The sequence below is a fragment of the Triticum urartu genome, chromosome 4 (assembly GCF_003073215.2).
Source record: "Triticum urartu cultivar G1812 chromosome 4, Tu2.1, whole genome shotgun sequence".
Classification (NCBI taxonomy): Eukaryota; Viridiplantae; Streptophyta; class Magnoliopsida; order Poales; family Poaceae; genus Triticum; species Triticum urartu.
Window position 1 is genome coordinate 120845759 of NC_053025.1, and position 14310 is coordinate 120860068.

Genomic DNA, 14310 nt, shown 5'->3' on the forward strand with positions numbered 1-14310 from the left:
TCGGGTCGGCTGTGAGAGGGAGACCAGGGCAGGAGGCCTTTGGTCTTTCTTCTCCTGCGGTGGCTACGCACTCTTCTCTTACGGCGTCAGGTGGAGCTAAGGGTGGGCTATCCCTTGATACGCCTCAGGGGTCGGGCCCGCTGGCGCCAGCTTGCTTGGCAGCTCTGCCTGGCGAGAAGGGAGGGGGGCAGGCGGCCCCTCACTTCCCTTCCCCTATGCGCATGTCGGTCCCAGGGCCGAGGTCGGGGCCGGGAGTTCCTCGTCTACCGAGTGATGGGGGTGAGGCGGGATGCCTGACCCCTATCCAGGCTTCTAGGGAGGAAGTAATCGCTTCTAGAGGGATCCCGGATCCTGTGTCTCAGGGGCGGCAGATGAGTTGTCGCCTCTAGGACCAGCCGGAGATTGATGACATGCAGCTGAGGTGCGCCAAGCGGGCGGCCAAGCTTCGTGATCTGGAGGTCACTACTGGTATGTGAGTTAACACCTCCAATTCTATTCTGCATTTTTCTGATGCTGAGATTATTCATAATGCAAACCAGTTAGGTGTTTCACTTGGTAGTAATGATAATGAAATCTCACATTCAGTAAATGATATCTTGGATCTTGAAGCGGATCGTGCTTTAGACATGATTCGCAATCTAGCAGCAGTTAAACCTATGAACAACTCTGAGATTACACAGTTGGGAGTTAGGGTGTTAGATTCGCTCCGTGCAGATATTGCCCCCCTCCCCCTGGGTCAGGGGAGGAGGATGGTTCTTTAACGATGGGGGATGACGATCCTATAGAGGTCCTCTCCGAGGGACTCCTTGTCGACGGTTGTGAGGACCGGGTGGTGGATTTACCCAAACCTAAGCGCAAGTGGCAGCGCAAAATCTACCCGACTTTGGCAGTGCGTAGAAGTGCTAGGAACCGGATGACCAAAAAAAATTCATGATGAGTTATGAGAGAAATTTTTGGGAATAGCAGAGGTCTAAAGGACTTGGCTAAAAGACGTTTTCTAGCAGAGGCTTCGATCGAACAGAGGCTGGACTTTATTGCTCTTTCGGAAACCGGAAGAGGCAATTTTGCGCCTCAATTCCTTAATACGCTATCGGGAGGGGCCGATTTTGATTAGCATTGTCTACCTCCGAGAGGAAGATCAGGCGGCATCTTACTTGGGGTTAGATGTGAGATGCTGGAAGTCCGGAGTGTGGTCATGGGAGATTTCGCTGTCAAATTTCGGGTTAGGTCCAAGATCGACGGGTTTAATTGGGCCTTGGTGGCGGTATATGGTGCCGCACAGCCAGAATTAAAACCGGACTTTCTGGCGGATCTGGTCCGTATTTGCGGTTCAGAGCAGCTTCCAATCTTAGTAGGGGGCGACTTCAATATCATTAGAAGGAGAGACGAAAAGAACAATGACAATTTCGATGGCACATGGTCGTTCATGTTTAACACCATTATTGAAAACTTGGATCTGAGAGAGATAGAGCTTTCCGGCCGAAAATTCACATGGGCTAATTCTTTGCCTACTCCTACTTTTGAGAAACTTGACCGTGTACTCGCAAGCGTTGATTGGGAACAGAAGTTTCCTCTAGTCGCCGTACAGGCGTTATCGCGTGGAATTTCGGACCACACCCCATTGTTGGTTTACTCTGGGGAGGCAACGCACGTGGGGAACAAGAATAGCTTCTCCTTTGAACTATCTTGGTTTGAGAGAGAAGGTTTTTTGGATCTTATAGCTAGGGAATGGGCTAAAGATTCAGGAGGTAGAACTCCAATAGAGAGATGGCAGAATAAGATTCGTCACCTGCGAAGTTTGTTACGAGGGTGGGCTAAGCATCTTAGTGGGGTGTATAAGGTCGAAAAGGAAAGGCTCCTTTCCCTTATCCAGGCCTTAGATGTAAAAGCCGAGTGCACAATCTTAGGTCCAACGGAATTGCATGTTAAGCGAGATGCGGAGATGAGGCTGAAAGAGCTTCTGCGAGAAGAAGAACTGAAGTGGGCATTGCGGGCGAAGGTACGTCCAGGGGGACGCCAACACTCAGTTTTTTCATATGATCGCTAATGGCAAGCACAGAAAGAAAAAGGATCTTTCAGCTTGAGCAAGAAGAAGGGACGATTGTAGGGCAGGAAAATTTAAAACTATACATCACTGAGTATTATAAGAAATTATTTGGGCCTCCGGGGGATAATTTTGTTTCGCTTGATGAGTCGCGGAATGAGGATATCCCCCAGTTGGCTTCAGATGAAAATGATATCTTAACTGACCCATTCTCCGAGAAAGAGGTGTTTGAAGCTATTGCTCAAATGAAGAGTAACTCTGCTCGAGGGCCGGATGGATTTCCGGCAGAGTTTTATAAGAGATGCTGGCATATTATTAAAGGAGACTTGCTTCCGATGTTCCACGACTTATTCGCTGGACAGCTTCAATTGTTTCATCTAAATTTTGGAACGATTACTTTGTTGCCAAAGAAAACAGAGGCGGTCCGAATTGAGTAGTTTAGGCCCATCTGTCTTCTGAATGTAAGTTCCAAAATCTTCATCAAGGTTGGGACTAATATACTCACACAAATTGCGCATTCTGTGGTGCAGCCATCCCAAACTGCTTCCATGCCGGATAGGAACATCCTTGAAGGGGTGGTGGTCCTGCATGAAACACTCCATGAAATCCATACGAAAAAACTAGATGGGGTGGTTTTCAAAGTGGATTTCGAAAAAGCGCATGACAAAGTCAAATGGCCATTCCTTCAACAGGCGTTGAGGGTGAAAGGTTTTGATCTCGCTTGGCGAAGACAGATAGAATCTTTCACGCAACAAGGCAGTGTTGGAATCAAAGTGAATGATGACATAGGTCGTTATTTCCAAACACATAAGGGCCTGAGACAAGGAGATCCAATGTCACCTATTCTGCTCAACATTGTAGCTGACATGTTGACAATTCTAATAGGGAGGGCTAAGGATGCTGGACAGGTAGGTAGCCTGGTACCTCATCTAGTGAATGGAGGTGTATCTGTCCTACAGTACGCTGATGATACTATCATCTTTATGGAGCATGACTTGGCGAAGGCGCGAAACATGAAGTTGGTGTTATGCTTGTTCGAACAATTGTCTGGTCTGAAGATTAATTTTCACAAGAGTGAATTGTTCTGCTTTGGTAGAGCCAAGGAGGAATAAGAGGCATATAAGCAATTGTTCGGGTGTGAATTGGGGGATTTACCTTTTACATATTTAGGTGTACCCATTCATCACCGTAAGCTAACAAATAGCGAATGGAAGTGCATTGAGGATCGCTTTGAGAAGAAATTGGGATGCTGGAAGGACAAACTGATGTCATGTGGAGGCCGGTTAGTTCTTATTAATTCGGTGCTCACTAGTATGCCCATGTTCCTTCTGTCTTTTTTCGAAGTACCAATGGGTGTTCGGAAAAGAGTCGATTTCTATCGATCTCGTTTCTTCTGGCAAAGCGATGAGTTGAAGAGAAAGTATAGATTAGCTAGATGGGACATTATTTGTCGACCTAAGGACCAAGGGGGTCTCGGGATCGAAAATCTTGAGGTAAAGAAAAATGTCTCCTTGGTAAATGGCTGTATAAGCTTTCGAGAGAGACCGAGGCCACTTGGGCCTAGATTCTGCGTAATAAGTACCTCCATTCCAAGACCTTATCCCAGGTGACGGTGAAGCCGATGGATTCGCCTTTTTGGAAAGGCCTGATGCGAGTTAAGTCGCTCTTCTTTAACCGGACCAAGGTGGTTATCGGTAACGGTACTTCTACGAGATTCTGGGAGGATATCTGGCTAGGGGATACGCCATTGGCGGTTCAGTATCCTTCTCTCTATAGTATTGTTCAACGAAGAGATGCGATCATTCAGACGGTTTGTCAGTCCACACCTCTAAATATTAGCTTCAGGAGAGCTTTAGCCGGTAACCGTTGGGAAGCTTGGCTCCATCTTGTGAAAAGACTGATGGAGGTTCAACTTTCTCAGCGCCCAGATCGGTTGTGTTGGAAACTTACGAGGAATGGAGTATTTACGGTTAAATCTATGTACTTGGATGTTATTAACTCTAGTTCTATTCCTACGTCGAAACATGTGTGGCAAGTCAAAGTTCCCTTGAGAGTTAAAGTGTTCATGTGGTTTATGCATAAACAAGTCATTTTAACTAAGGATAACTTGATTAAACGCAACTGGACTGGATATAGTCGGTGTAGCTTTTGTGATACAAATGAAACTATTAAGCACCTCTTTCTCGATTGTCCTATGGCAAAAATTCTATGGCAGTCAGTGACAATAGCCTTTAATATTGCTCCTCCATAGAATATTAACACGTTATTTGGAACATGGTTGGATGGGATTGAGCCCCAAACAGCGAGGCACATTCGTGTTGGAGTATGCGCGTTATTATGGGCTATATGGAATTGTAGAAATGATTTAGTCTTTAACAGAACATCCAATACTCATTTTTTGCAGGTTATATTCCGAGCCACTGCTTTGATCCGTATGTGGTCATTACTCACTCCGACGGAGGCCACGGAGCGTTTGGTTACTGGATCTATCCGATGGGAGATGGTTGCACGGGATATCTTCAGCCGGTTTGGATGGCGGTCATGTAATAGGATAGGCAATTAGTTTTCCTGTCTTTCTCTTGACGGCCGGCTGTGGCATTTGTTTTGCTTCTTTACCGCTCTGTGAGCAGCTTTGTTTGAGACTTTTAAATTTGTGTTGAACCTCTTTGCTTGTTTTATAAAGGTGGCTGTTTGCATCTTTCCGATGCAGATGCCAGGGATGTCCCCCTTTTTCAAAAAAAAGGAGTACTCTTCGTTAGGCATAGGCCAGTTTAGTTCTAGCGCAAGAAGTATTTGATGTGCTCAACAACATCTGTGATGATGATCCCATCGACTGCAAAGACAATGATCGTTAGCTTAGCTAGGACAAGTATACTTGGATCTCAGGCTCAGCAACTACATATCCAAAAATGTGTGGAAATGAATACAGGCTGTGTTCATCACGGCTGTAACTAGTTATGTACTTACAATTTTTTCTGGAAGTGGGTTCAGAGTGCTACTAGATGAATTCCTCTGCATGCTTTTGGCTTCTCTTACCTTGCGAGTTAATGTAAATGTACAGAACTTTTTTTGCAATCTGATGCTCACGGACATAGGTTGGTTTGTTGGCACCATTTCACGGACCCAAAGCAAACATGTGCAACGCAAATTAACTGCAAATCAGCCTGATATGGACTTTATTTAGTACTGCTGTATGTATGAGTATCTCCTCTTTGTTACACTGTACAGTGAGTGCTTTACCAAGATATAAGCATAATTACTGACAACCTCCTCCATTTCCATATCAGGCCTCGTGTATTTGTCGTGTTTCCACGCGTCGCTAACGCCGTGTAGCTGCTTCACATCTCCGCGACAAGCTCGGACTGAGCAAGCGCAAGGTCGAACGAGGAGAAGGAGTGCGCAGCGAGCGTGACCTGCATCTGTTCCGCTGCGTTTTGCAGCTGGCTTGTCACGGGCACGACCTGCATTGTTCATCAAAGCAAGATTCAGCTTCAGGTGACACAGCTCCCAAGAGACTGATGCCGAAACGAACAATAAGCTCTACACTCCAGAACCTAACCACAAACAGAAGTGGTATGCTACCTTGTTCGGGTTACTGAAAGAATTTTCATCCTTCACATTGCTGGACGTGAGAACAGTAGCGTTTGACCCCAGCGCGTTGATGCTAGCCTGAAGCCCGGACACAGAGATCGTGAGGCTCACGGTGTCCGACCCGAAGTTCACAATCTGCAAGGGAAGAGCTTTCAAGATCAACACAAATATTCACCGCCCCCCTCCGGATATAACAATGGAACATTACTTGCCTTTAGTTTCAGGAAGCTATTCCTGGAATCCTGCCAGGTGATGGCAGATGCTGCTAGAGAACCAGAGTAGCTGGAACTGATTGTAATTGGATGAATCATGGCACCACTAGATTCGCGGAAAAACTTCTGCATCCAGTAACTAGGAGTTCCGTATTGTTGCCAGGAGTTGAAGACGATAGCATCCGGATTCCACCTGATTATTTGATTCAAACATAATTACTGCGATATTAATCAACAAGAACTCGCGAAATGAAAAAAAGATATGGATACAGACGTTTGATCATTGTCGTTTACAAAGAGTGGTGCATAACTTGCCATCTGAACAATATCACTGCAAAGAACCAACAAGAAGTCAGCTAAACCCACAGTACAGATCTATAGGTAGTTGCTAGGAGAGTAGACAAACTCTGTGAGGGATCACCTGTTCTTCTCCAGTCCAGTAAGGAAGGCAGCCTCTGCTAGTGAACCAAGAAGGCTTCCTCTACCTGCATCAATTCTCCATACGGCATACTCACTGACAAAGGCCTATTAAATATTCATATTGTCAAAACACATGAATGTATTTACTGTCCATAAGGATGAAAGGATGTTGATACGCAGAAGAGCTATATTATTTAGTACTCCCTCCGTCCGGAAATACTTGTCGCAGAAATGGATGTATCTAGACGTATTTTTAGTTCTAGATACATCCATTTCTATCTATTTCTGCGACAAGTAATTTGGGACAGAGGGAGTAATATATTGTCAAAACACAGGAATGTATTTACTGCCCAAGATTTTCCAGGACATGCAAGTAGCATCGAAGACCTCAGTAAGTGTTACTTAGATCCTGCAGGTTCCTAATTGTTCTTACAATGACCCCAACAGTTCTTGTTTTAATGGCCCCTAGTTACACTCAATGTTTGGCAGAACTTCACGGAAACTACGTGCAGGCCAGCCCACCCCGCACCCCCAGCAGAAATTTCTAGAAATACAAAAAGATGCTCGGTTTGAGGTCTCAATTCCTATATTTCTCATCATCATTCAGAAACAGAGTTTTGAACAACGATGAAGATACACCAGGTAACCCTACATAAAATACATGCTATGGCAAGAACATCCCTAAAGAAAGGCCAGGAGATGCTGGACTGTGTACAAGATCGATACCAAAGCATTTGAAAGGCCATCTGGCCCATGTCATAAAAGTGAAAAGACAAAGTAAACCATGAAAATAGAGGTATACCTTGGGACCAGTACGAGAAGTTTTATCAAACGTACCCTTCATGTTAAACAAAGTCTTAGAATCGGTGTAGACCTATAAAAAACAACTTTTTCAGAATCAATGAGAATCTTAACAGGGGAAATGGGTTGAGCCAATTTGTCACAAGTAAACCCAATGAGAATCTTAACAGGGGAAATGGGTTGAGCCAATTTGTCACAAGTAACTTACATGGAAGTCATACAAATCAGCAGGATGGTCAAGTGGTTTAGATGAACCATCACAGTTTGAAATCATCTGAATGTCTGGATAGGATTCTCTTATAGCATTGTAGAACTTGAGGTAATTACCTGTTCAATGGAATTAAAGAACATCATGTACCTAGAAGATTATTGCAAATATTCATTATACAGTTTGACTGAAATAGCAAACTACCAGAAGTAATGATCAGGTGGAACTACTTAATAGGTAACTTTATTAAAGAAGATTTACCAGGTAATAGTTTACTCTTCTGTTTTAGTTAGTAGTGCTATACTTGTTATGCTTCGCTAACTTCATCTTTTCTTTTGATGAGAACATACATCACTATCATTTAATTATGAAGTGTTATTTTAGCTCACTCGTCCTATCATATTTCTCTGTAATGCTCCAAAATTTTGGAAAGAAAACTATGACTGAATAATCATCTCAAGAACTTTTCTTTTTAGGGGTAGCTATGGTTGAATCTTGTTATTTCCATGGTTTTACACGATTTAGTTATCATGCACAAGGCATCTTCGGGACTTCGGCCTATATTGTGAAATGGGTGGATAAGTAGTTTCTCAAACAAATAAGAACAGTAGTTGACAAAAAATATCAAGAACACACAGAGGAGCTGAGCATATTTGCATTAAGAGGTAGGCAAGAAATTACCGAGGTAGTATTTTTTCCCACAATCTTCATTTCCAATTGCAACATATTTGACTGGGAACGGTTCAGGATGCCCCATTGCAGCTCTAACAGAGCCCCATGTTGAGTTTGCACTCCCCCTTGCGAATTCTAGACTGTCCAATACATCCTGCAGAAAGACAATAATTTCAGAATAATGTACATGGGATTATAACGAGTTAATTACAATTTAACTCTTGGGAACACATCGGGCATTAATACTACAGTACCACAGAATTAAATGATAGAACTGGAAGAAACTGGTCCGTGGACAAGGTTGAACAAATAAGTAATTTGCTCTTGTTTTGATGCACCATGGCAATGCTAAGTTATAATTGCTTGCAAATTGCCGTTCATTCAAGACTTAGAAGTATCCATCATACAATTACATGTCTACCCTGATAGAAAATGAAGTACAATTTCAAAAATACCTTTACAAAAGGGGCAATGGCAGCGGTACTAACTTCATCATTGTGGCTGATTCCTGGTATTTAAGAAAGAGGACTCCAACATTTAAGAAGGCGGACACTGCTAATCATTGATATGACAAAATTTGAAGATATTTACCATTGTTGAATACCCAGATTGGAGCAGCCCCCAGGTCTTCAGAAAGCTTTGATATAGATTTCGAAGGCAACATATGGTTAGGTGAGAATATAAAAGGAAAAAGGTGAAATAATGTTCATCACTTGGCTGGTACCTGAAGAAACTCATAATATCCAAGGCCATCGTCAGTCCAGTAATGCCAAACATCTCCGAAGTGTCCAGGCCTCTCTTCCCATGGACCAATAGATTCCCTCCACCTGAAAGCATTTCTTAACCATTCGCCTTCAACGAAGCAACCACCTATAATGCATTCCGAGCAAACCATGTAAAATTAAGGAAAAGGAAAATACAAAATATCAGATGTCTTTACAAACTTAGTTAGGGATGAGTTGGGTTCATTTTAATGGAATGTTACATTAGTCAAGGGAACATGTTATATGAAATAAGATATTTAATTAATATGGTCAGAGCACATATTCGACTGGGAATATATGAAACTTTAGTCAGTATAACATAACTTGCATATGGTACTGAGATATATTAGTCGAATAAAATATAATGATATTTGATTCTATCATATTTTAAGTGAACACCTCACTAGGCATTGCCGTAGTTGGCTCAGTGGATTTCTCTGATAATAGGGGAACTGAGGGTTCAGTCAGCTAGGTCTCACAAGTTCTGATCGGAAAGTAAAGATATTCAGGTTAAAGCAACACGAGCAAATATCCATCCAGTCTAGTAAATTATACTGTACAAGTCCAGCCATTAGTGTGAAGCCACCAATAAACTGAGCAAAAGTTAGACAAGACTCATATGGGATATGGCCATACCAGGAAATCTCAAGAATCGTGGTTTTAGATCCAAAAGCATGGATATCAATTCGGTGCGAAAACCATGTCCCTGTATGTATAGAAAAGAAAAGGGCCAGTTACATACTCAGATAAACTCAAGCGCCCTAATCATGATCAGGCACTACGAGGATATAGCAAAGCAACGCACAGTATCCATTTAAAACCCTAATCTTCAGGGTTTTGCTCCTCAATCGATGTGTAGCATGGGCGGATCCAATGCGGGGGTCATGGGGGCAATGGCCCCCACAAGCAATTTGCATATTTACTTTTACTAGTGCATATGTATATACATTTACCCATTTTTGTGTAATTCAACCATCATTGCCATTGCTTGCTCCCACATTGGTCAAATTCTAGATCCGCCAATGATGTGTAGTTCGGTATTCTAAAGCTTTGGATCTCTACCTTCTTTCAGTTCTTGTCAATATCAATATCAAGAATATTAGTGTATAATATACCTTGAACGTGTCTGATGGCATGAGTGATACTTGATCAAACCATACAACTCCCTTCTTGTTAGATGTTATCTGAAGTCTTGACGTTCTGTTTGTCCCTTTAGCTATCAGTTTTTGCTCCACTTTTGTCCAGTTGGAAGTGCCAGCGACTCTGAAACAAAAAATATCCCATAAACTAATGGAAATATTGTCGTCCTCCTCCTTACCAGATATTGAGATAAACGATACTAACGGTACAGTAACTGAAGCGAGCTTCTGCAACCCATCAGAGCTTGCTAATGAAACTGTCAAATCTGCAGCTTCTGCTGATTTAACATACATTACAAGATTGTATGTCTTTCCATCTTCTATGTTCTGAAAGATGAAATGGTAAAGGTAATTACTAAATTGGATAATAGTTGGAAGGTTAGGAGAAGGAGGTAAAAAATACTGCTACTGCCTTGCAAGGGGGAAAAAAGACACGGCTGCATGAGGTTACATCTCTATCATGTGATACATTGATATCAAATATATTAGTTCACTGAACCACAATTTTTATGCTTACGGTCAACTTAAAATTGCGTCATACCATGCCCCAGAACCCAGGGTTGTAAATGCCAATGCCACCGGCTGGGCATTCATCACAGAGAACCTCCATCCTAAGAGCGATGATGTTTCGACTGAAACATGATGTACGATCAGTCGCCACAAATATGGAAGCGTCGTCTCCGATTATAGACCATGGGTCAATATTTGATGGCGTATGGAGTCCCCCGGCTTCAAAACCTGAAGCATAAAAATACATTTGATGATTTCACTGAAATTCAGGTATGGACAATATTTATGTAGGATTTTTATGTTCTGGTGTCCCACAACCAACAATAATGAATTACCTCTATTACTAACAAGTTCTGCCCATATGCCACCGGCTCCTGCATGGTTGATCTCCTACAACATTATGCAAGGTACTTAATAGGAGAATATAATCAACGGCGGAGCTACATCCATGTCGCGCGGGGGGGGGGGCCTTTGCCCCCAGCCACCACTTTATATACTCCCTCCATTCCCTTATACAAGGGACTTCATATTTTTATGTCTAACTTTGACCATTAATTTTACCAACAAAAAGTGAGTTATATGCCACAAAAAATATTTCATTGCATGCACATTTCAAAGATTTTCCGATGATATATTTTTATGACATATAATCTATATCTTACAAGTCAAAGTTTGACACGAAATAACAAAATGGCCTTGTATTAGGGAATGGAGGGAGTAATATGTACCATGAAAAAACATAAACTGATATAGTACAAACAAACTGGTATCTTACCTCAAAAAACATCCCAAACAGTGTGTCTGGGATCTTTCGGGCAAGCTGTGACGAGGCATCAACCTTGAGGGTGGCATTCTGTGTCGCCTCTAATTCTGATGCTCGGCATTTGCATCCAAGGCAGAACAGGAGCAGCAAGAATGAGACGGTAGGAACGAGCACTTGTTTGGGACCCATACGCGTCATCTTGTAAAGAACACTAATGTAGTCCGTGTGTCTGTCGAACAAATAACGAAGGAGTAGACTGAATTAGCTGGGAAATGGAAAATCGAAAGAAGTATTGTCAAAAATGATCTTATATTTTGGGACGGAGGGAGTACAAAATAGACAACATGGGATGTGCGAAACAATGGCCATGAGCTACTTAATCCGACTGGAGCTATGTGTTTGCGAATCATGCAGCTGACACAGGCGTCTCAAAACGGAAAGTGATTAAGAGCCGACAGAAGCGGTGAGAAACTGTTCTAACAAAAATAGGTACTGTACCGACTGACTGACTGACCCCCTCCCTGGAGCGTTTCATCGAACAACCTGCCTGCATACCCCAAACAGGAAAGGACCGAAACAGGAAGGCGGAGAGTACGATACTGCGACATGCCCACAGAAGAGATGGAGGCGCTAGTAATTTGCTCACCATGAACCCCACAGCCGGCAGCAAGCGGCTGAGGAAGATGGAGGCGACAGGCGAGTGAGTGTACGAGCAGCGGAGGCGCGCGCTTAAGTAGGCGAAGCCGCCACGGCGAGGAAGCAGTGGCTTTGAAGGGAAGGGATGGCGATCGGACGCCGGAGGCCACGGCCGGTTGCTTGCCGGAGTGGGCAGCTTCGGCCGTTGGTTGGTCTGTTGGCCCGCTCGCGCGCGCTGACTGGCCGTCGGGACCCGCTTTATCCGTATGACAAGAGTTTCCATCCTCTATCCCAGATCGAATTAATGAGAAAGGAATCATTTCGTTGTTGCGATAAGACAGGGTGGGGTTGTTGTCGGGCCACTGTCAGATGATTGAATTGAATATCCATTTAGATCGCCTCATTTGTTTATCAGGTGGTGTGCCATACGTAGTCTCCAGAGAGCAGATGAGGAATAATATATTTGAGTTGACCGTTTGGAGCACGGGAATTGCATTTTAGAAATTCATCGCGGAGTTTAGCTTTCCTACGTGAATATTGCATGTCCCCGGGCACTCCCTTAAATCTTACTCCCTCTAAAATGATTAAGTCAAAATAATGTAACTTTGACCAACTATATATATAGATAAATATTTAAGACCTACAAAATCAAAATACCCATGATATGAAAATATACTCCTCATAAAGAATCTCATGAGACTAATTTGGTGTTCTATATGTTATTCTTTTTATTTTCATCAATAAAAGGAGGTTTTTACTAGTTTAAAATATAGCATCAAGCGGATATGATCATATTGAGCAACACTCAACCTCTGCATAAATAGGATGCACATAGCCAATAGGTTGACAAAAAAAACGACAAATTGGTGGCAGTAAAGTCCTATGAGACTGAAATTATGCCTATGTCGAAGGAGGAGGTGTACCGAGCCAAAGATTATGTTGCCACTCACGTTTGGTAAAAAACATCTCTGGCCACTCGCTTCAACCGCATGCGCATTGTCTTGAACAACGGTTGATACTTCGTTCGGTGCAACATAGAACACATACGGAGTAAGTGCGTACAACAAAAATAACCTGCAAAGAAGAAGGTGATGTCAAAAAAAACTGCAAAGGAGAAGAAGTTTTACCGTAGATGTTATTTCTACATAGCCAAAGCGATCATAATAAGGCAAACGCTCCCACCCTTATTAGCATGCAAAACCTATTTGATATACTGTCAAACCAGTATATATTGGCGACCGAGCGAGGCGTGGAGGGGGGTTAAGTCGATGATCGTGCTGATCACTTGGAAGATCTGGCAGGAGCGAAATGAGGCAACTTTCAGAGGCAAGTGCCCTTCGGCTACATTCATCCTCGCTGCAGTCCGGCGCGCTCTGTATCAATGGAGAGTGGCGGGAGCGAAGCATCTCATGAGCCCCTTCGGGGACAGTCGGGAAATTATAGCCTAAGGATCTTTTCTTAGGCCCTCTGCTGGCTCCCTTAGCATAACGAGGCCGCTTTATTTTTCTTTTTCATGGGCTCTTCTCTAGCCACCCACCTTATCGCTTGATCATCATGTTTCCCGCCTTCTTCCTTCTAAATCAATGAAACGCCAACAGTGCTGGATCTTTCAAAAAAAAAAGTATATATTGGCGAGATTGTCTTTAGTTAGTATAACTGTCCTATAAAGATACCACATACAACTCCTATTTTATATTATTATAATATATAATGTTATAGACTTAGATGAAACTTAAACAAGTAGCTCCTGCCAATGTTCCAATAGATCGTTTTCTTTCTTCCCGTGGAAGAAAGAGAACTCTTTGGCTAGGGTTTCACATGCCTCTCGTCGGTGCCACCACCGGTCTACTTCATCTTCTGTGGTCTTAGGGCCATGAAGGCGTGGTGGATCTCGGCTCTTCCCGGCGGGAGAGCTTCGTTTTTTCAAGCTTTTTTGAGTTTTGTTAGGGTTTGTGTCCTGCTCAGATATGTGAGGCAGCGGCGTCTCTCTGAGGATGAAATAAAGTTCTCGCCGCCTAGTCCCTGTCCTGGTGGTGTTTCTAGCATCGACGGAGGGCGTGTGGAGGTTTGTCACCGGAGGATCTTGCGGGATTCAGTCGGTGCTTGTCGCCGGTGGATCCACGTGGATCCTGTATTCGTTCGTCTGTGTTTGTGTGTCGGATCCTTTCGATCTACGATGCTCTTCATCGGCGGCAGTTGTTGTTCTGCTGCGTTGATCCTATAGGGCATTAGCACGACGACTTCCCGACTGTCTACTACAACAAGATTTGCCCGGCTCCGATGAGGAAGGAGTGAAGACGGCGGCGCGTCTTCGGCTCGCTCCAATGCTAGTTGCCGTCACTAGAGGGGTTACGGATCTGGGTTACGGATCTAGATGTATTTTTTACTTTTAGTGTTCTCTGTACTACTTTGACAATTAATGAATAGATCGATAGTTATTCTAAAAAAAATTGAAACTTCAGTTATTTTGGAATGGAGATAATAATTAACAATGTACCTTAGCGTAGTTGTAAATAGTGGCACAGGGGTGTGCACTCTCATGAAGGCTTG

General features: G+C 43.3%; 1 protein-coding gene across 3 annotated transcripts; it reads right to left on the minus strand.

Annotated features, from left to right (window-relative positions):
* Window positions 1-5192: 5192 nt before the first annotated feature.
* Window positions 5193-12037, minus strand: LOC125551002 (alpha-L-arabinofuranosidase 1-like). 3 transcript variants are annotated; one of them, XM_048714144.1, is made up of 18 exons: window positions 11623-11764; window positions 11137-11353; window positions 10697-10751; window positions 10393-10589; window positions 10057-10178; window positions 9828-9975; window positions 9349-9418; window positions 8673-8818; window positions 8540-8585; window positions 8404-8456; window positions 7958-8102; window positions 7277-7395; window positions 7070-7141; window positions 6269-6372; window positions 6122-6178; window positions 5848-6040; window positions 5627-5770; window positions 5193-5505 (listed from the first exon to the last, which is right to left on the minus strand). In XM_048714144.1, exons 1-18 carry the CDS (start codon window positions 11730-11732, stop codon window positions 5383-5385), a joined length of 2121 nt encoding a protein of 706 aa, XP_048570101.1. In that variant the 5' UTR covers window positions 11733-11764; the 3' UTR covers window positions 5193-5382. The 3 variants fall into 3 exon arrangements, with proteins under 3 accessions (XP_048570101.1, XP_048570102.1, XP_048570100.1); XM_048714145.1 differs by lacking the exon at window positions 11623-11764 and adding an exon at window positions 11771-12037 and having other exon boundaries at window positions 9828-10178; XM_048714143.1 differs by having other exon boundaries at window positions 9828-10178.
* Between the last annotated feature and the right edge of the window lie 2273 nt (window positions 12038-14310).

Excerpts from the sequence above, each read along its gene's own strand:
- LOC125551002 (XM_048714143.1), bottom strand. The coding sequence starts at position 11,732 with ATGTCGCAGTATCGTACTCTCCGCCTTCCTGTTTCGGTCCTTTCCTGT. Across the intron at positions 11,354-11,622 it reads GGGGGTCAGTCAGTCAGTCG|ACACACGGACTACATTAGTG; the intron begins GTACAGTACCTA and ends TTTGTTCGACAG. Across the intron at positions 5,771-5,847 it reads ATAGCTTCCTGAAACTAAAG|ATTGTGAACTTCGGGTCGGA; the intron begins GCAAGTAATGTT and ends CTTCCCTTGCAG.